General features: G+C 51.6%; 1 protein-coding gene across 1 annotated transcript in view; it reads left to right on the top strand.

The window, feature by feature from the left end:
- The window catches only part of LOC120062144 (girdin-like), a 33,697-nt gene extending 25,179 nt beyond the window's left edge, over nt 1-8,518 (top strand). The window contains exons 21-25 of the mRNA XM_039011950.1: nt 1-260; nt 5,576-5,719; nt 6,515-6,701; nt 7,054-7,203; nt 8,507-8,518. Coding sequence (XP_038867878.1) covers nt 1-260; nt 5,576-5,719; nt 6,515-6,701; nt 7,054-7,203; nt 8,507-8,518 — 753 coding nt within the window. The remainder of the gene's footprint in view (nt 261-5,575; nt 5,720-6,514; nt 6,702-7,053; nt 7,204-8,506) is intronic.
- The last annotated feature ends 13,351 nt before the right edge of the window (nt 8,519-21,869 follow it).

The following is a 21,869-nucleotide window of genomic DNA, read 5'->3' as shown; positions in this document are numbered from 1 at the left end:
AGCTTTCAGCATGCAGCAGTGTTGGCGAGGTGCAGCGAGAGCGAGGCCAGGTGTGCTGCTTTGGAGGCGGAGTCTAAGGTGTGTGCCAGGGAACATGAGGAGTCATTGGTCAGGACGGAGGGGCTGAGGAGGGACCAGGAGCGAATGACAGCGCTGCAGCAGAGGCAGGAGGCAGAGCTAGAGGAGCTGCTGGATAGACACTCCCATCTGAGGAGCAGCAACCGTAACCTGGAGACACAGCACAGGGATCTGGAGGGAAGGTAGGGAACACAGGGATCTGGAGGGAAGGTAGGGAACACAGGGATCTGGAGGGAAGGTAGGGAACACAGGGATCTGGAGGGAAGGTAGGGAACACAGGGATCTGGAGGGGAGGTAGGGAACACAGGGATCTGGAGGGGAGGTAGGAAACACAGGGATCTGGAGGGAAGGTAGGGAACACAAGGATCTGGAGGGAAGGTAGGGAACACAAGGATCTGGAGGGAAGGTAGGGAACACAGGGATCTGGAGGGAAGGTAGGGAACACAGGGATCTGGAGGGAAGGTAGGGAACACAGGGATCTGGAGGGAAGGTAGGGAACACAGGGATCTGGAGGGGAGGTAGGGAACACAGGGATCTGGAGGGAAGGTAGGGAACACAAGGATCTGGAGGGAAGGTAGGGAACACAAGGATCTGGAGGGAAGGTAGGGAACACAGGGATCTGGAGGGAAGGTAGGGAACACAGGGATCTGGAGGGAAGGTAGGGCACACAAGGATCTGGAGGGAAGGTAGGGAACACAGGGATCTGGAGGGAAGGTAGGGAACACAGGGATCTGGAGGGAAGGTAGGGAACACAGGGATCTGGAGGGAAGGTAGGGAACACAGGGATCTGGAGGGGAGGTAGGGAACACAGGGAGCTGGAGGGAAGGTATGGAACACAGGGAGCTGGAGGGAAGGTTGGGAACACAGGGAGCTGGAGGGAAGGTAGGGAACACAGGGAGCTGGAGGGAAGGTTGGGAACACAGGGATCGGGAGGGGAGGTAGAGAACACAGCGAGCTGGAGGGAAGGTAGGGAACCCAGGGAGCTGGAGGGAAGGTAGTGAACATTGGGAGCTTGAGAGAAGGTAGTGAACGCTGGAGGGTGGTTAGGGAGCACAGGGAGCTGGAGGGAAGGTAGGGAACACAGGGAGCTGAAGGGAAGATAGGGAACACAGGGAGCTGAAGAGAAGGTAGGGAACACAGGGATCTGGAGGGAAGGTAGGGAACACAGGGATCTGGAGGGAAGGTAGGGAACACAGGGAGCTGGAGGGAAGGTAGGGAGCCCAGAGAGCTGGGGGGAAGGTAGGGAACACAGGGAGCTGGGGGGATGGTAGAGAACACAGGGAGCTGGAGGGAAGGTTGGGAACACAGGGAGCTGGAGGGAAGGTAGGGAACACAGGAAGCTGGAGGGAAGGGAAGGGAACACAGGGAGCTGGAGGGAAGGTAAGGAACACAGGGAGCTGGAGGGAAGGTAGGGAACACAGGGAGCTGGAGGGAATATAGGGAGCACAGGGAGCTGGAGGGGAGGTTGGGAACACAGGGAGCTGGAGGGAGGTTGGGAACACAGGGAGCTGGAGGGAAGGGAAGGGAACACAGGGAGTTGGAGGGAATATAGGGAGCACAGGGAGCTGGAGGGGAGGTTGGGAACACAGGGAGCTGGAGGGGAGGTTGGGAACACAGGGAGCTGAAGGGAAGGTAGGGAACACAGGGAGCGGAAGAGAAGGTAGGGAACACAGGGATGGAGGGAGGTAGGGAAAACAGGGATCTGGAGGGAAGGTAGGGAACACAGGGAGCTGGAGGGAAGGTAGGGAGCCCAGAGAGCTGGGGGAAGGTAGGGAAACAAGGGAGCTGGGGGGATGGTAGGGAACACAGGGAGCTGGAGGGTGGGTTGGGAACACAGGGAGCTGGAGGGAAGGTAGGGAACACAGGAAGCTGGAGGGAAGGGAAGGAACACAGGGAGCTGGAGGGAAGGTAAGGAACACAGGGAGCTGGAGGGAAGGTATGGAACACAGGGAGTGGAGGGAATATAGGGAGCACAGGGAGTGGAGGGGAGGTTGGGAACACAGGGAGCTGGAGGGGAGGGTGGAACACAGGGAGCTGGAGGGAAGGGAAGGGAACACAAGGAGCCGGAGGGAATATAGGGAGCACAGGGAGCTGGAGGGGAGGTTGGGAACACAGGGAGCTGGAGGGGAGGTTGGGAACACAGGGAGCTGGAGGGAAGGTAGGGAACACAGGGATCTGGAGGGAAGGTAGGGAACACAGGGATCTGGAGGGAAGGTAGGGAACACAGGGATCTGGAGGGAAGGTAGGGAACACAGGATCTGGGGGGAGGTAGGGAACAGGGAGCTGGAGGGAAGGTATGGAACACAGGGAGCTGGAGGGAAGGTTGGGAACACAGGGAGCTGGAGGGAAGGTAGGGAACACAGGGAGCTGGAGGGAAGGTTGGGAACACAGGGATCGGGAGGGGAGGTAGAGAACACAGCGAGCTGGAGGGAAGGTAGGGAACCCAGGGAGCTGGAGGGAAGGTAGTGAACATTGGGAGCTTGAGAGAAGGTAGTGAACGCTGGAGGGTGGTTAGGGAGCACAGGGAGCTGGAGGGAAGGTAGGGAACACAGGGAGCTGAAGGGAAGATAGGGAACACAGGGAGCTGAAGAGAAGGTAGGGAACACAGGGATCTGGAGGGAAGGTAGGGAACACAGGGATCTGGAGGGAAGGTAGGGAACACAGGGAGCTGGAGGGAAGGTAGGGAGCCAGAGAGCTGGGGGAAGGTAGGGAACACAGGGAGCTGGGGGGATGGTAGAGAACACAGGGAGCTGGAGGTGGGTTGGGAACACAGGGAGCTGGAGGGAAGGTAGGGAACACAGGAAGTGGAGGGAAGGGAAGGGAACACAGGGAGCTGGAGGGAAGGTAAGGAACACAGGGAGCTGGAGGGAAGGTAGGGAACACAGGGAGCTGGAGGGAATATAGGGAGCACAGGGAGCTGGAGGGGAGGTTGGGAACACAGGGAGCTGGAGGGGAGGTTGGGAACACAGGGAGCTGGAGGGAAGGGAAGGGAACACAGGGAGTTGGAGGGAATATAGGGAGCACAGGGAGCTGGAGGGGAGGTTGGGAACACAGGGAGCTGGAGGGGAGGTTGGGAACACAGGGAGCTGAAGGGAAGGTAGGGAACACAGGGAGCGGAAGAGAAGGTAGGGAACACAGGGATCTGGAGGGAAGGTAGGGAACACAGGGATCTGGAGGGAAGGTAGGGAACACAGGGAGCTGAGGGAAGGTAGGGAGCCAGAGAGCTGGGGGAAGGTAGGGAACAAGGGAGCTGGGGGGATGGTAGGGAACACAGGGAGCTGGAGGGTGGGTTGGGAACACAGGGAGCTGGAGGGAAGGTAGGGAACACAGGAAGTGGAGGAAGGAAGGGACACAGGGAGCTGGAGGGAAGGTAAGGAACACAGGGAGCTGGAGGGAAGGTATGGAACACAGGGAGCTGGAGGGAATATAGGGAGCACAGGGAGCTGGAGGGGAGGTTGGGAACACAGGGAGCTGGAGGGGAGGTTGGGAACACAGGGAGCTGGAGGGAAGGGAAGGGAACACAAGGAGCCGGAGGGAATATAGGGAGCACAGGGAGCTGGAGGGGAGGTTGGGAACACAGGGAGCTGGAGGGGAGGGGGGAACACAGGGAGCTGGAGGGGAGGTTGGGAACACAGGGAGCTGGAGGGAAGGTAAGGAACACAGTGAGCTGGAGGGAAGGTAGGGAGCCCAGGGAGCTGGAGGGTAGGTAGGGAACATAGGGAGCTGGTTGAAAGGTAGGGAATGCTGGAGGGAAGGTAGGGAACACAGCGAGCTGGAGGGAAGGTAGGGAACCCAGGGAGCTGGAGGGAAGCTAGTGAACACTGGGAGCTTGAGAGAAGGTAGTGAACGCTGGAGGGTGGTTAGGGAGCACAGGGAGCTGGAGGGAAGGTAGAAAACACAGGGAGCTGGAGGGAAGGTAGGGAACACAGGGGGCTGGAGGGAAGGTAGGGAACGCAGGGATCTGGAGGGAAGGTAGGGAACACAGGGAGCTGGAGGGAAGGTAGGGAGCCCAGAGAGCTGGGGGGAAGGTAGGGAACACAGGGAGCTGGGGGGATGGTAGGGAACACAGGGAGCTGGAGGGTGGGTTGGGAACACAGGGAGCTGGAGGGAAGGTAGGGAACACAGGAAGCTGGAGGGAAGGGAAGGAACACAGGGAGCTGGAGGGAAGGTAAGGAACACAGGAGCTGGAGGGAAGGTATGGAACACAGGGAGCTGGAGGGAATATAGGGAGCACAGGGAGCTGGAGGGGAGGTTGGGAACACAGGGAGCTGGAGGGGAGGTTGGGAACACAGGGAGCTGGAGGGAAGGTAGGGAACACAGGAAGCTGGAGGGAAGGGAAGGGAACACAGGGAGCTGGAGGGAAGGTAGGGAAACACAGGAGAGCGGAGGGAAGGTAGGAGCCCAGAGAGCTGGGGGGAAGGTAGGGAACACAGGGAGCTGGGGGGATGGTAGGGAACACAGGGAGCTGGAGGGTGGGTTGGGAACACAGGGAGCTGGAGGGAAGGTAGGGAACACAGGAAGCTGGAGGGAAGGGAAGGGAACACAGGGAGCTGGAGGGAAGGTAAGGAACACAGGGAGCTGGAGGGAAGGTATGGAAACACAGGGAGCTGGAGGGAATATAGGGAGCACAGGGAGCTGGAGGGGAGGTTGGGAACACAGGGAGCTGGAGGGGAGGTTGGGAACACAGGGAGCTGGAGGGAAGGGAAGGGAACACAAGGAGCCGGAGGGAATATAGGGAGCACAGGGAGCTGGAGGGGAGGTTGGGAACACAGGGAGCTGGAGGGGAGGTTGGGAACACAGGGAGCTGGAGGGGAGGTTGGGAACACAGGGAGCTGGAGGGAAGGTAAGGAACACAGTGAGCTGGAGGGAAGGTAGGGAGCCCAGGGAGCTGGAGGGTAGGTAGGGAACATAGGGAGCTGGTAAGATTGGAAGAGGTGGAATGGAGAATGCTGGAGGGAAGGTAGGGAACACAGCGAGCTGGAGGGAAGGTAGGGAACCAGGGAGCTGGAGGGAAGCTAGTGAACACTGGAGCTTGAGAGAAGTAGTGAACGCTGGAGGGTGGTTAGGAGCACAGGGAGCTGGAGGGAAGTAGAAAACACAGGAGCTGGAGGGAAGGTAGGGAACACAGGGGGCTGGAGGGAAGGTAGGGAACGCAGGGATCTGGAGGGGAGGTAGGGAACACAGGAAGCTGGAGGGGAGGTAGGGAACACAGGGATCTGGAGGGGAGGTAGGGAACACAGGGATCTGGAGGGGAGGTAGGGAACACAGTGATCTGGAGGGAGTGTAGTGAACACCAATTAACACTTTATTTAAAAAAGTATACATAAGACATTGTTAACTTTATGAAACCAGTCTGATTGGAATTCCATATGCCATTGAATACACTGACTTGTGAATAAACCCTGATAAAATAAAGTTTATGAAATCAATCATGATACCTTAATGAGTGTTTAAGTATAATTCATACCAATGTTCATAACACCTTCATTTACTCCAGGTATCAGGAGCTCCTGGGCCTCAAATCCCAGATGGAGGAGACAAAAAGAGAGATGAAAATGGAGAGAGAGAAGATGGAGGGAGAGGTGCAAAAGCAGGCGGAGAGAGAAAGAGAATTAGAGAGACTGAAAGAGGATAATGAGAGGTAAAACAAAAACTCTCTCAGGCTATTTGTCAGTCAAACAACTAACTGCTCCATCATCACTTATTCTCTTCAAACCATTTCATTTAATAGAACTTCTTGATCTATTCAGTTCATCCCTGGTCCATTCAGGTCATCCCTGGTCCATTCAGGTTATCCCTGGTCCATTCAGGCCATTCCCGGTCCATTCAGTTCATCCCTGATCTATTAATTTCATCCCTGGTCCATGCAGTCATCCCTGATCTATTCAGTTCATCCCTGATCCATTCAGTCCATCCCTGATCTATTCAGTTCATCTCCGGTCCATTCAGGTCATCCCTGATCTATTCATTTCATCCCTGATCCATTCAGTCCATCCCTGATCTATTCAGTTCATCTCTGGTCCATTCAGGTCATCCCTGATCTATTCATTTCATCCCTGATCCATTCAGTCCATCCCTGATCTATTAATTTAATCCCTGATCTATTAATTTCATCCCTGATCCATTCAGTCCATCCCTGATCTATTAATTTCATCCCTGATCTATTCAGTCTGACACTTGGCAGTTGGTTGTTTGACTTGCTGGTTCACCTTCTTATCTTGTCAAGTAACTCCTTAGTTCTCTGTCTGTCTGTCTGTCTGTCTGTCTGTCTGTCTGTCTGTCTGTCTGTCTGTCTGTCTGTCTGTCTGTCTGTCTGTCTGTTGTCTGTCTGTCTGTCTGTCTGTCTGTCTGTCTGTCTGTCTGTCTGTCTGTCTGTCTGTCTGTCTGTCTGTCTGTCTGTCTGTGTTGTTCTGTCTGTGTTGTTCTGTTCTCCCAGGCTGCAGGGTGTGCAGAGGGAGTGGGCCCAGGTGCAGAGTGAGCTGCTGGCCCAGGGCTCGGTGCTGCGGGGGGAGCTGAGTGCTGCCCAGCTGGAGAGGACCAGGCTGGAGGGAGAGATCAGCTTTCTGAGGGAGAACAACCAGAGACTGGAGCTCAGCACCGACCGCCTCACCAACCAGTACCAGGTCAGGAGGAAGGGAGGGTCTCACACACACACACACACACACACACACACACACACACACACACCAACACACCCACACACACACACACACACACACACCACACCCATATACACACCACACCCATATACACACCACACACACACACACACACCACACACACACACACACACCACACACACACACACACACACACACACACACACACACACACACACACACACACACACACACACACACACACTTTGGCTTTACTATCCAAGTGGGGACCAAAAAGTGAGGACCCCCCCACACACACACAACTTATTTTTTCTATTCATTATTCTGAACCCTGTGTGTGTGTTTGTGTGTGTAGCTGCTGACCCAGCTGAAGGGGAATATGGAGGAGGAGAACCGTCATCTGTTGGAGCAGAATCAGAGTCTGACCAATCACAACAGAGACCTGATGGAGCAGAGCCTGGAGTGCAAGGACCAGCACCACTCACAGCAGAGAGAATACCAGTCAGTACACACACACACACACACACATTCATGTAAAGATTATTATTCTATTCTTGACTCATCTCTCCTTACCTCTCCTCACCTCTCCTCCCTCTCTCCTCTTGTCTCCTCTCCTCTCTCCTCTCCTCTCCTCTCCTCACCTCTCCTCCCTCTCTCCTCTTGTATCCTCTCCTCACCTATCCTCCCTCTCTCCTCCCCTCTCCCCACATCTCCTCTCTCTCTTCTTTCCTCCCCTCTCTCCTCCCCTCTCCTCCCTCTCTCCTCTCCTCCCCTCTCCATATCTCTCCTCACCTCTCCTCCCTCTCTCCTCTCCTCCCCTCTCTCCTTACCTCTCCTCTCATTTCCTCACCTCTCCCTCTCCTCCCCTCTCTTCTTACCTCTCATCTCTCCCCCTCTCTCCTCTCCTCCCTCTCTTCTTTTCTCCCCTCTCTCCTTACCTCTCCTCTCCTCCTCTCTCACCTCTCCTCTCCTCTCGTCTCATCTCTTCACTTACCCTCTCTCTTCTCCCCTCTCCTCTCCGCCCCCCTCTCTCTCTCCTCTCCTCCACCCTCTCCCCTCTTCTCCTCTTGTCTCCTCACATCCCTCTTCTCTCATCTCCTCCCCCCCTCCTTCTCTACTTCCCGTCTCTCCTCCTCTCATCTCTATCCCTCTTGCATCCTCTACTTCACTCCTCTCTCCCTCCTCCTCTCTCTCCTTCGCTGTCCTCTCTCCTCTCTCCTTCTCTCCTCTCCCCTCTCTCACTCCTCTCTCCCCTCTCCCTTCTTCCCCTCTCTCTCTCTTCCCTTCCTCCCCTCTCTCCTTCTCTCTCCTCTCTTCCCCTCTCCTCCCTCTCTCCTCTCTCCTCTCTTCCCCTCTCCTCCCTCTCTCCTTCTCTCTCCTCTCTTCACCCTCTCTCCTCCCCTCTCCTCTTCTCCCCTCTCTCCTCTCCTCCCTCTCTCCTCCCTCTCTCCTTCTCTCTCCTCTCTTCCCCTCTCCTCCCTCTCTCCTCTCTCCTCTCTTCCCCTCTCCGCACTCCTCTCCTTCTCTCTCCTCTCTTCACACCTCTCTCCTCCCTCCTCCTCTTATCCCCTCTCTCCCCTCTTGCCCTCTCCTCCCTCTCTCCTTCTCTCTCTCTCTTCACCCTCTTCTCCTCCCCATCTCCTCTTCTCCTCTCTCCTCTCCTCCATCTGTTCTCCCCTTCTCTCCTTCTCACAAACTCCTACCTGACCCTCTATCCCTGCATATTCTCTCCATCCTCTCTCTCTTTTTGTCTCCATCCCACTTGGTGATGCCATGACTGAATGAAACATGAACTCTCCACTCGGAAGAGAAATAGCTAAAACCTTGAGAAATAGTACACCAATAAATGGGCAGTAAACCGCACAGTCATGAAGAGGGAACGACAGCGCCTCCAGACTGTAAACCGAACAGTCATGAAGAGGGAACGACAGCGCCTCCAGACTGTAAACCGAACAGTCGTGAAGAGGAAACGACAGTGCCTCAAGACTGGAAATCGCACAGTCGTGAAGTGGGAACGACAGCTCCTCCAGACTGTAAACCGAACAGGCGTGAAGAGGGAACGACAGCGCCTCCAGACTGTAAACCGAACAGGCGTGAAGAGGGAACGACAGCGCCTCCAGACTGTAAACCGAACAGTCGTGAAGAGGGAACGACAGCGCCTCAAGACTGTAAATCGCACAGTCGTGAAGTGGGAACGACAGCTCCTCCAGACTGTAAACCGAACAGGCGTGAAGAGGGAACGACAGCGCCTCCAGACTGTAAACCGAACAGTCATGAAGAGGGAACGACAGCGCCTCCAGACTGTAAACCGAACAGTCGTGAAGAGGAAACGACAGTGCCTCAAGACTGGAAATCGCACAGTCGTGAAGTGGGAACGACAGCTCCTCCAGACTGTAAACCGAACAGGCGTGAAGAGGGAACGACAGCGCCTCCAGACTGTAAACCGAACAGGCGTGAAGAGGGAACGACAGCGCCTCCAGACTGTAAACCGAACAGGCGTGAAGAGGGAACGACAGCGCCTCCAGATTGTAAACCGAACAGTCATGAAGAGGGAACGACAGCGCCTCCAGACTGTAAACCGAACAGTAGTGAAGAGGAAACGACAGTGCCTCAAGACTGGAAATCGCACAGTCGTGAAGTGGGAACGACAGCTCCTCCAGACTGTAAACCGAACAGGCGTGAAGAGGGAACGACAGCGCCTCCAGACTGTAAACCGAACAGGCGTGAAGAGGGAACGACAGCGCCTCCAGACTGTAAACCGAACAGGCGTGAAGAGGGAACGACAGCGCCTCCAGATTGTAAACCGAACAGTCATGAAGAGGGAACGACAGCGCCTCCAGACTGTAAACCGAACAGTAGTGAAGAGGAAACGACAGTGCCTCAAGACTGGAAATCGCACAGTCGTGAAGTGGGAACGACAGCTCCTCCAGACTGTAAACCGAACAGGCGTGAAGAGGGAACGACAGCGCCTCCAGACTGTAAACCGAACAGGCGTGAAGAGGGAACGACAGCGCCTCCAGACTGTAAACCGAACAGTCGTGAAGAGGGAACGACAGCGCCTCAAGACTGGAAATCGCACAGTCGTGAAGTGGGAACGACAGCTCCTCCAGACTGTAAACCGAACAGGCGTGAAGAGGGAACGACAGCGCCTCCAGACTGTAAACCGAACAGGCATGAAGAGGGAACGACAGCGCCTCCAGACTGTAAACCGAACAGTCGTGAAGAGGGAACGACAGCGCCTCAAGACTGGAAACTGCACAGTCGTGAAGTGGGAACGACAGCGCTTCAAGACTGTAAAACGAACAGTCGTGAAGTGGGAACGACAGCTCCTCCAGACTGTAAACCGCACAGTCGTGAAGAGGGAACGACAGCGCCTCCAGACTGTAAACCGAACAGTCGTGAAGAGGGAACGACAGCGCCTCCAGACTGTAAACCGCACAGTCGTGAAGAGGGAACGACAGCGCCTCCAGACTGTAAACCGAACAGGCGTGAAGAGGGAACGACAGCTCCTCCAGACTGTAAACCGAACAGGCGTGAAGAGGGAACGACAGCGCCTCCAGACTGTAAACCGCACAGTCGTGAAGAGGGAACGACAGCGCCTCAAGACTGGAAACTGCACAGTCGTGAAGTGGGAACAACAGCGCTTCAAGACTTTAAAACGAACAGTCGTGAAGAGGGAACGACAGCTCCTCCAGACTGTAAACAAACAGTCATGAAGAGGGAATGACAGCGCCTCCAGATTGTAAACCGAACAGTCATGAAGAGGGAACGACAGCGCCTCCAGACTGTAAACCGAACAGTCGTGAAGAGGGAACGACAGCGCCTCCAGACTGTAAACCGAACAGGCGTGAAGAGGGAACGACAGCGCCTCCAGACTGTAAACCGCACAGTCGTGAAGTGGGAACAACAGCGCCTCAACACTGGAAACTGCATAGTTGTGAAGTGGGAACGACAGCACTTCAAGACTGTAAAACGAACAGTCATGAAGAGGGAACGACAGCGCCTCCAGACTGTAAACCGAACAGTCGTGAAGAGGGAACGACAGCACTTTCAGACTGTAAACCGAACAGTCGTGAAGGGGAACGACAGCGCATCCAGACTGTAAACCGAACAGTCGTGAAGAGGGAACGACAGCGCCTCAACACTGGAAACTGCACAGTTGTGAAGTGGGAACGACAGCACTTCAAGACTGTAAAACGAACAGTCATGAAGAGGGAACGACAGCTCCTCCAGACTGTAAACCGAACAGTCGTGAAGTGGGAACGACAGCACTTTCAGACTGTAAACCGAACAGTCGTGAAGGGGAACGACAGCGCATCCAGACTGTATACCGCACAGCCGTGAAGAGGGAACGACAGCGCTTCAAGACTGGAAACTGCACAGTCGTGAAGAGGAAACAACAGTGCCTCAAGACTGGAAACAGCACAGTCGTGAAGAGGGAACGACAGCGCCTCAACACTGGAAACAGCACAGTTGTGAAGAGGGAACGACAGCGCCTCCAGACTGTAAACCGCACAGGCGTGAAGAGGGAACGACAGCGCCTCCAGACTGTAAACCGCACAGGCGTGAAGAGGGAACGACAGCGCCTCAAGACTGTAAACCGCACAGGCGTGAAGAGGGAACGACAGCGCCTCCAGACTGTAAACCGCACAGGCGTGAAGAGGGAACGACAGCGCCTCCAGACTGTAAACCGCACAGGCGTGAAGAGGGAACGACAGCGCCTCCAGACTGTAAACCGCACAGGCGTGAAGAGGGAACGACAGCGCCTCCAGACTGTAAACCGAACAGTCGTGAAGAGGGAACGACAGCGCCTCCAGACTGTATACCGCACAGGCGTGAAGAGGGAACGACAGTGCCTCCAGACTGTAAACCGCACAGGCGTGAAGAGGGAACGACAGCGCCTCAAGACTGTAAACCGCACAGGCGTGAAGAGGGAACGACAGCGCCTCCAGACTGTAAACCGCACAGGCGTGAAGAGGGAACGACAGCGCCTCCAGACTGTAAACCGCACAGGCGTGAAGAGGGAACGACAGCGCCTCCAGACTGTAAACCGCACAGGCGTGAAGAGGGAACGACAGCGCCTCCAGACTGTAAACCGCACAGGCGTGAAGAGGGAACGACGGCGCCATTCAATTCATTGACTGTTTACTCTGCTACTGTCTGGCAAACTGTACCGAAACATCGGCTCTCGGACCAACAGGCTCCGAGACACCTTCTACCCCCCAAGCCATAAGACTGCTAAATAGTTCATTAAATGGTTGCCTGGACTATCTACACTGACCCTATCTTGCACTGACCCTACACACACTCACTCACTCACTCACAATCACTACATTGACACTCCCACACATTCACATAGACTGCATACGTGCACACACATACATAACACACACACACGGATACTGACACAACACAAACACAAACACACACGCACACACATGTACACATATACTCCCTGTATATAGCTGGGCACAGACGTCAGTTCAATGTCTAGTTTTGATTTACATTTGGTTGAGTTGTCAACTAACGTGAATTCAATGTGAATAAATAAAAAATTCACCATGTCATTGGATTTAGGTTAAAAGTCGGATGAAAAAAATACAAATTTCCCTTACATTGATGACTTTTTCAAATCCATTCAGTTCTCCACGTTGATTCAACATCAACAAAAATGTTTTGGGTTGAAATGATGTGGAAACAACGTTAATTCAACCAGTGGTAGTCACTTTACCCTGCCTAATGTACATATCTACCTAAAATACCTTGAACCCCTGCACATTGTACTGGTACTGGTACTCCCTGTATATAGCTCCACATTGATCTGGTACTGGTACTCCATGTATATAGCTCCACATTGATCTGGTACTGGTACTCCCTGTATATAGCTCCACATTGATCTGGTACTGGTACTCCCTGTATATAGCTCCACATTGATCTGGTACTGGTACTCCCTGTATATAGCTCCACATTGATCTGGTACTGGTACTCCCTGTATATAGCAGCACATTGATCTGGTACTGGTACTCCCTGTATATAGCAGCACATTGATCTGGTACTGGTACTCCCTGTATATAGCTCCACATTGATCTGGTACTGGTACTCCCTGTATATAGCTCCACATTGATCTGGTATTGGTACTCCATGTATATAGCTCCACATTGATCTGGTACTGGTACTCCATGTATATAGCTCCACATTGATCTGGTACTGGTACTCCATGTATATAGCTCCACATTGATCTGGTACTGGTACTCCATGTATATAGCGCCACATTGATCTGGTACTGGTACTCCATGTATATAGCTCCACATTGATCTGGTACTGGTACTCCCTGTATATAGCTCCACATTGATCTGGTACACCCTGTATATAGCTCCACATTGATCTGGTACTGGTACTCCCTGTATATAGCTCCACATTGATCTGGTACACCCTGTATATAGCTCCACATTGATCTGGTACTGGTACACCCTGTATATAGCTCCACATTGATCTGGTACTGGTACTCCCTGTATATAGCTCCACATTGATCTGGTACTGGTACTCCCTGTATATAGCTCCACATTGATCTGGTACTGGTACTCCCTGTATATAGCTCCACATTGATCTGGTACTGGTACTCCCTGTATATAGCTCCACATTGATCTGGTACACCCTGTATATAGCTCCACATTGATCTGGTACTGGTACTCCCTGTATATAGCTGCACATTGATCTGGTACTGGTACTCCATGTATATAGCTCCACATTGATCTGGTACTGGTACTCCATGTATATAGCTCCACATTGATCTGGTACTGGTACTCCCTGTATATAGCTCCACATTGATCTGGTACTGGTACTCCCTGTATATAGCTGCACATTGATCTGGTACTGGTACTCCCTGTATATAGCTGCACATTGATCTGGTACTGGTACTCCATGTATATAGCTCCACATTGATCTGGTACTGGTACTCCCTGTATATAGCTGCACATTGATCTGGTACTGGTACTCCATGTATATAGCTCCACATTGATCTGGTACTGGTACTCCCTGTATATAGCTGCACATTGATCTGGTACTGGTACTCCCTGTATATAGCTGCACATTGATCTGGTACTGGTACTCCATGTATATAGCTGCACATTGTACTGGTACTGGTACTCCCTGTATATAGCAGCACATTGATCTGGTACTGGTACTCCCTGTATATAGCTCCACATTGATCTGGTACTGGTACTCCCTGCATATAGCTCCACATTGATCTGGTATTGGTACTCCCTGTATATAGCTCCACATTGATCTGGTACTGGTACTCCATGTATATAGCTCCACATTGATCTGGTACTGGTACTCCATGTATATAGCTCCACATTGATCTGGTACTGGTACTCCCTGTATATAGCTCCACATTGATCTGGTACTGGTACACCTTGTATATAGCTCCACATTGATCTGGTACTGGTACTCCATGTATATAGCTCCACATTGATCTGGTACTGGTACACCCTGTATATAGCTCCACATTGATCTGGTACTGGTACTCCATGTATATAGCTCCACATTGATCTGGTACTCCCTGTATATAGCTGCACATTGATCTGGTACTGGTACACCCTGTATATAGCTCCACATTGATCTGGTACTGGTACTCCATGTATATAGCTCCACATTGATCTGGTAATGGTACTCCCTGTATATAGCTGCACATTGATCTGGTACTGGTACTCCCTGTATATAGCTCCACATTGATCTGGTACTGGTACTCCCTGTATATAGCTCCACATTGATCTGGTACTGGTACTCCATGTATATAGCTCCACATTGATCTGGTACTGGTACTCCCTGTATATAGCTCCACATTGATCTGGTACACCCTGTATATAGCTCCACATTGATCTGGTACTGGTACTCCCTGTATATAGCTCCACATTGATCTGGTACTGGTACTCCCTGTATATAGCTCCACATTGATCTGGTACTGGTACTCCCTGTATATAGCGCCACATTGATCTGGTACTGGTACTCCCTGTATATAGCTCCACATTGATCTGGTACTGGTACTCCCTGTATATAGCTCCACATTGATCTGGTACTGGTACTCCCTGTATATAGCGCCACATTGATCTGGTACTGGTACTCCCTGTATGTAGCTCCACATTGATCTGGTACTGGTACTCCCTGTATATAGCTGCACATTGATCTGGTACTGGTACTCCCTGTATATAGCTGCATATTGATCTGGTACTGGTACTCCATGTATATAGCTCCACATTGATCTGGTACTGGTACTCCCTGTATATAGCTCCACATTGATCTGGTACTGGTACTCCCTGTATATAGCTGCACATTGATCTGGTACTGGTACTCCATGTATATAGCTGCACATTGATCTGGTACTGGTACTCCATGTATATAGCTCCACATTGATCTGGTACTGGTACTCCCTGTATATAGCTGCACATTGATCTGGTACTGGTACTCCCTGTATATAGCTGCACATTGATCTGGTACTGGTACTCCATGTATATAGCTCCACATTGATCTGGTACTGGTACTCCCTGTATATAGCTGCACATTGATCTGGTACTGGTACTCCCTGTATATAGCTCCACATTGATCTGGTACTGGTACTCCATGTATATAGCTCCACATTGATCTGGTACTGGTACTCCCTGTATATAGCTCCACATTGATCTGGTACTGGTACTCCCTGTATATAGCTGCACATTGATATGGTACTGGTAGACCCTGTATATAGCTCCACATTGATCTGGTACTGTTACTCTCTGTACTGTATAGAGCTCCATGATAGTGTATTTTATTCCTCTGTTTTTATTGTCATTATATATTTGTTTACCCTGCATCATTGGGAAGGGCTCCTAAGCAAGCATTTGGCACATGTGACATATACAATTGTATTTCATTTTAAAGAAAACTTATTTGATGGATAAACATAATTGTCAGTGTTTGTTATGAGAAATGACAGTAAATGGAGCTTTAAGTTAATTATATATGGTAGTGTAATTGGGCTTCTTTTGTTATTCTACGAGAGCCAGAGAAAAAGAGAGAGCTCTCAGTGACGAGACAGTGATGAAATCTGGTAGGGATAATGAGTATCACTCTCTTTTCATCTCTCTCCCTCTCTCTCACCCTTGTTCTCTCCATCTCATTATTCAGTGACTGGTCCTAGACGATCTGCTGTCTGCTTATTAAAAACTGAGTCTCTCTCTGTCTGTCTCTCTCTCCCCAATCCCTCTTTCCCTCCACCTCCAGCTCCATTTACAGTTAGTTACCTCTCATCTCCCTCGCCCCTCCATCCCTCCCTCCCGTCTCTCTTCCCAATTCTTCTGTCTTTTCCCTGTCCCTTCCTCCCACCCTCCTTCTCTTAGCTAAAAGAAAACCGCAGATAGCTAGTGGCATAAAAGGGGAACTTTCAATGATAGCTGGGGCTTCTAAAAGAGGGTCCCTCTGTCAGCGTTGGTGTGATATGTTGTTTGCTTATTAATTATTTCTCTTTGTGTCTGTGCTGTTCTGAAAATGTGAAAATCAATAAAGAAAGTTGTCAAAACATGAAAGAGGGAACAACGGACACAAACACATTTTCAGGTAGACAGGTGCACTCAGAGTTATACACACAAACGCACACACTCGAATGCACGTACGCACACACACACACACACACACACACACACACACACACACACACACACACACACACACACACACACACACACACACACACACACACACACACACACACACACACACACACACACACACACACACACACACACACACACACACACACACACACACACACACACACACAGGAAAGTCCATCAACATTTCATTATTCAAACACACATGTATAAACAGCTCTTCAGATGAGTTTGGTCCAAAGCCTGTGTTTCATTAATAATAAAGTAGTTTATTCTGTTCTAGAAATTGATCCAGACGTTACGATATGTATCCAGGTCTTCTCTAGTGCAGAGCCAGGGAGGGGAAGAGGAAGAGGCAGAAGATGAGGAGGAGGAGATTGCATGTGGCGAGCAGCATTATTGTACAGTCCACGGCAACAACCCCACACGTCTGAGAGGTGAGCCTATGGGAAAGACAGAGCAGTGTGTCGGAAACCTGTGAAACTCAGTAGCCATGACTAGATATAATGTAACGTGTTGGAACACATTAGAGTGCCTTAGGAAAAGTATTTAGACCCCTTTACTTTTTCCACATTTTGTTATGTTACAGCCTATTCTAAAATTGATTAAATTGTTTTCTTTCCCCCTCATCAATCGACACACAACACCTCATAATGACAAAGCAAAATCTTGTTTGTAGACAGTTTTGCAAATGTATTAGCGATTACATCCTCGAGTCTTCTTGGGCATGACGCTACAAGCTTGGCACACCTGTATTTGGAGAGTTTATCCCATTCTTCTCTGCAGATCCTCTCAAGCTCTGTCAGGTTGGAGGGGGAGTGTTGCTGCACAGCTATTTTCATCAAGGATTTTTTTAATTTTTTTATTTCACCATTATTTAACAGGTAGGCCAGTTGAGAACAAGTTCTCATTTACAACTGCGACCTGGCCAAGATAAAGCAAAGCAGTGCGACACAAACAGCAACACAGAGTTACACATGGAATAAACAAACATACAGTCAATAACACAATAGAAAAGTATATATACAGTGTGTGCAAATGAGGTAAGATAAGGGATGAATGTGCAAGTAGAGACACTGGGGTGCAAAGGAGCAAAAAAAAAACAGCATGGGGATTAGGTAGTTGGATGGGCTATTTACAGATGGGCTATGTAAAGGTGCAGTGATCTATGAGCTGCTCTGACAGTTGGTGCTTAAAGTTAGGGAGATATGAGTCTCCAGCTTCAGTGATTTTTGCAATTCGTTCCAGAGAACTGGAAGGAAAGGCGGCCAAAGGAGGAATTGGATTTGGGGGTGACCAGTGAAATATACAGTTGAAGTCGAAAGTTTACATACACCTTAGCCAAATACATTTAAAGTTTATCACAGTTCCTGACATTTAATCCTAGTAAAAACTCCTTGTCTTAGGTCAGTTAGGATCAACTTGGGTCAAACATTCCTGGTAGCTGTCACGTTCCTGACCGGTTTTCTGTTATTTTGTATGTGTTTGACGGTCAGGGCGTGAGTTTGGGTGGGTAGTCTATGTTATGTGTTTCTATGTTTGTTTAGGGTGACCTGATATGGCTCTCAATTAGAGGCAGGTGGTTTTCATTTCCTCTGATTGAGAGTCATATTAAGGTAGGTGTTTTCACACTGTTTGTTTGTGGGTGATTGTCGCTGTGTCTGTGTTTATTGCACCACACGGTACTGTCTCGTCTCGTTCGTTCGTTCTTTCCTGTTCATGCGTGCTTCGTTATATGTAGTTTGCATGTTCAGGTCAGTCTACGTTGTTTTGTTATTTTGTAATCCTTCCAAGTGTTTGTTTTCGTGTTTCGTCGTTTGCTTTAATAAATCATTATGTATTCACAACCCGCTGCGTGTTGGTCTGATCCATGCTCCTCCTCATCCGAGGAGGAGGAATATGACGAACGTTACAGAATCACCCACCAAACCCGGATCAAGCAGCGGGTTAACGGACAGCGCACGAAGCAGGATTTCTGATCTTGGGAGGAAATCATGGAAGGAAAAGGACCATGGGCTAAAGTTGAAGTGAATCGCCGCCCATGGGAACAGCTGGAGGCAGCTCGGAGAGCGGAGGAAACCGGAGAGAGGAACCGGCGTTATGAGGGGACGTGTCTAGCACGGAAGCCCGAAAAGCCCGCAAGTACAACCCAAAAATTTCTTGGGGGGGGGCTAAGAGGTAGTGGGTCTAGGGCAGGTAGGAGACCTGCGCCCACTTCCCAGGCTAACCGTGGAGAGCGGGAGTACGGGCAGACACCGTGTTACGCAGTAGAGCGCACGGTGTCTCCTGTACGTGTGCATAGCCCGGTGCGGGTTATTCCACCTCCCCGCACTGGTAGGGCTAGATTGAGCATTGAGCCAAGTGCCATGAAGCCGGCTCTACATATCTGGCCACCAGTACGTCTCCTTGGGCCGGCTTACATGGCACCAGCCTTACGCATGGTGTCCCCGGTTCGCCTACATAGCCCGGTGCGGGTTATTCCACCTCCCCGCACTGGTCAGGCGACGGGGAGCATACAACCAGGTAAGGTTGGGCAGGTTCAGTGCTCAAGGGAGCCAGTACGCCTACACGGTCCGGTATATCCGGCGCCACCTTCCCGCCCCAGCTCAGTACCACCAGTGCCTACACCACGCACCAGGCTTCCAGTGCGTCTCCAGAGCCCTGTTCCTCCTCCACGCACTCTCCCTGTGGTGCGTGTCTCAAGCTCAGTGCCTCCAATTTCGGCACCACGTATCAAGCCTCCTGTGCGTCTCCAGAGCCCTGTGCGCACTGTTCCTTCTCCCCGCACTCGCCCTGAGGTGCGTGCCCTCAGCCCGGTACCTCCAGTTCCGGCACCACGCACCAGGCCTACTGTGCGCCTCAGCAGGTCTGAGCCATCTGTCTGCCCAGCGCCGTCGGAGCCATCTGTCTGCCCAGCGCCGTCTGAGCCATCTGTCTGCCCAGCGCCGTCTGAGCCATCTGTCTGCCCAGCGCCTTCTGAGTCATCCGTCTGCCACGAGCCATTAGAGCCGCCCGTCTGTCCCGAGCCATTAGAGCCGTCCGTCAGTCAGGAGCCGCTAGAGCCGTCCGTCAGTCAGGAGCTGCCAGAGCCGCCAGCCAGTCAGGAGCTGCCAGAGCCGCCAGCCAGTCAGGAGCTGCCAGAGCCGCCAGCCAGTCAGGAGCTGCCAGAGCCGCCAGCCAGTCAGAAGCTGCCAGAGCCGCCAGACAGTCAGGAGCTGCCCTACAGTCAGGAGCTGCCCTACAGTCATGAGCTGCCCTACAGTCATGAGCTGCCCTACAGTCATGAGCTGCCCTACAGTCATGAGCTGCCCTACAGTCATGAGCTGCCCTCCAGTCATGAGCTGCCCTCCAGTCATGAGCTGGCCTCCAGTCATGAGCTGCCCTCCAGTCATGAGCTGCTCTCCAGTCATGAGCTGCCCTCCAGTCATGAGCTGCCTTACAGTCATGAGCTGCCCTACAGTCATGAGCTGCCCTACAGTCCGGAGCTGCCCTACAGTCCGGAGCTGCCACCCAGTCCGGAGCTGCCACCCAGTCCGGAGCTGCCACCCAGTCCGGAGCTGCCACCCAGTCCAGAGCCAGCCATCCAGAACTGCCCCTCAGTCCAGAGCTGTCTCTCTGTCCGGAGCTGCCCTTCAGTCCGGAGTTGCCCCTCTATCCTGAGCTACCTCTCTATCCTGACCTACCTCTTTGTTTCGAGCTATCTCTCTATCCCGGTGCTGTCCCTTGTCCCGGTGCTGCCCCTTGTCTCAATGTTACCCAAGAAATCAAGTGGGTGGAATAGGAGGGTGGTCAGTCGTAGGGGGAAACGTAAGCTGGGATTGACTATGGTGGGGTGGGGACCTCGCCCAGAGCCTGAGCCACCACCGTGGTCAGATGCCCACCCAGACCCTCCCCTAAACTTTGTGGTGGTGCGTTCGGAGTACGCACCTTGAGGGGGGGGTTATGTCACGTTCCTGACCGGTTTTCTGTTATTTTGTATGTGTTTGACGGTCAGGGCGTGAGTTTGGGTGGGTAGTCTATGTTATGTGTTTCTATGTTTGTTTAGGGTGACCTGATATGGCTCTCAATTAGAGGCAGGTGGTTTTCATTTCCTCTGATTGAGAGTCATATTAAGGTAGGTGTTTTCACACTGTTTGTTTGTGGGTGATTGTCGCTGTGTCTGTGTTTATTGCACCACACGGTACTGTCTCGTCTCGTTCGTTCGTTCTTTCCTGTTCATGCGTGCTTCGTTATATGTAGTTTGCATGTTCAGGTCAGTCTACGTTGTTTTGTTATTTTGTAATCCTTCCAAGTGTTTGTTTTCGTGTTTCGTCGTTTGCTTTAATAAATCATTATGTATTCACAACCCGCTGCGTGTTGGTCTGATCCATGCTCCTCCTCATCCGAGGAGGAGGAATATGACGACGATCGTTACAGTAGCCTTCCACAAGCTTCCCACAATAAGTTTGGTGAATTTTGGCCCATTCCTCCTGACAGAGCTGGTGTAACTGAGTCAGGTTTGTAGGCCTCCTTGCTCCCACACGCGTTTTCAGTTCTGCCCACACATTTTCGATGGGATTGAGGTCAGGGCTTTGTGATGGCCACTCCAATACCTTGATTTTGCTGTCCTTAAGCCATTTTGCCACAACTTTGGAAGTATGCTTGGGGTCATTGTCCATTTGGAAGACCCATTTGTGACCAAGCTTTAACTTCCTGACTGTTGTCTTGAGATGTTGCTTCAATATATCCACATAATTGTCCTCCTCATGATGTCATCTATTTTGTAAAGTGCACCAGTCCCCCCCACAGCAAAGCACCCCCACAACATGATGCTGCCACCCCCGTGCTTCACGTTTGGGATGGTGTTCTTCGACAGTTCTATTTTTGTTTCATCAGCCTAGAGGACATTTAAATTAAGATTTTTGTCCCCATGTGCAGTTGCAAAACGTTTTTATGGCGGTTTTGGAGCAGTGGCTTCTTCCTTGCTGAGCGGCCTTTTACTGTTTTACTGTGGATATACTTTTGTACCTGTTTCCTCCAGCATCTTCACAAGGTCCTTTGCTGTTGTTTTGGGATTCTGGGACAGATCGCTTCTTCTTCCTGAGCGGTATGACGGCTGCGTGGTCCCATGGTGTTTATACTTGAATACTATTGTTTGTACAGATGAACGTGGTACCTTCAGGCGTTTGGAAATTGCTCCCAAGGATGAACCAGACTTGTGGAGGTCTACAATTGTTTTTCTGAGGTCTTGGCTGATTTCTTTAGATTTTCCCATGATGTCACGCAAAGAGGAACTGAGTTTGAAGGTAGGCGGTGGATACAGCTGCACTGTATTGTTTCTTATTGATGGCTGTTTTGATATCGTTTAGGACCTTGAGCATGGCTGAGGTGCACCCATGACCATCTCGGAATCCCGTAGTGCCGGAAGACGTGAGTGAACAGGGCCTCCACAGTCTGTAGAGCAGTAGGGAGACCGGGCAAGGAAGGAGACGGCAGGACTTAGAAAACCGATCCACAACAACCAGGATCGTGGTGTTTCCCTGTGACG

The sequence above is a fragment of the Salvelinus namaycush genome, chromosome 17 (assembly GCF_016432855.1).
Source record: "Salvelinus namaycush isolate Seneca chromosome 17, SaNama_1.0, whole genome shotgun sequence".
NCBI lineage: Eukaryota > Metazoa > Chordata > Actinopteri > Salmoniformes > Salmonidae > Salvelinus > Salvelinus namaycush.
This window is presented reverse-complemented; position numbering and strand designations above follow the sequence as displayed.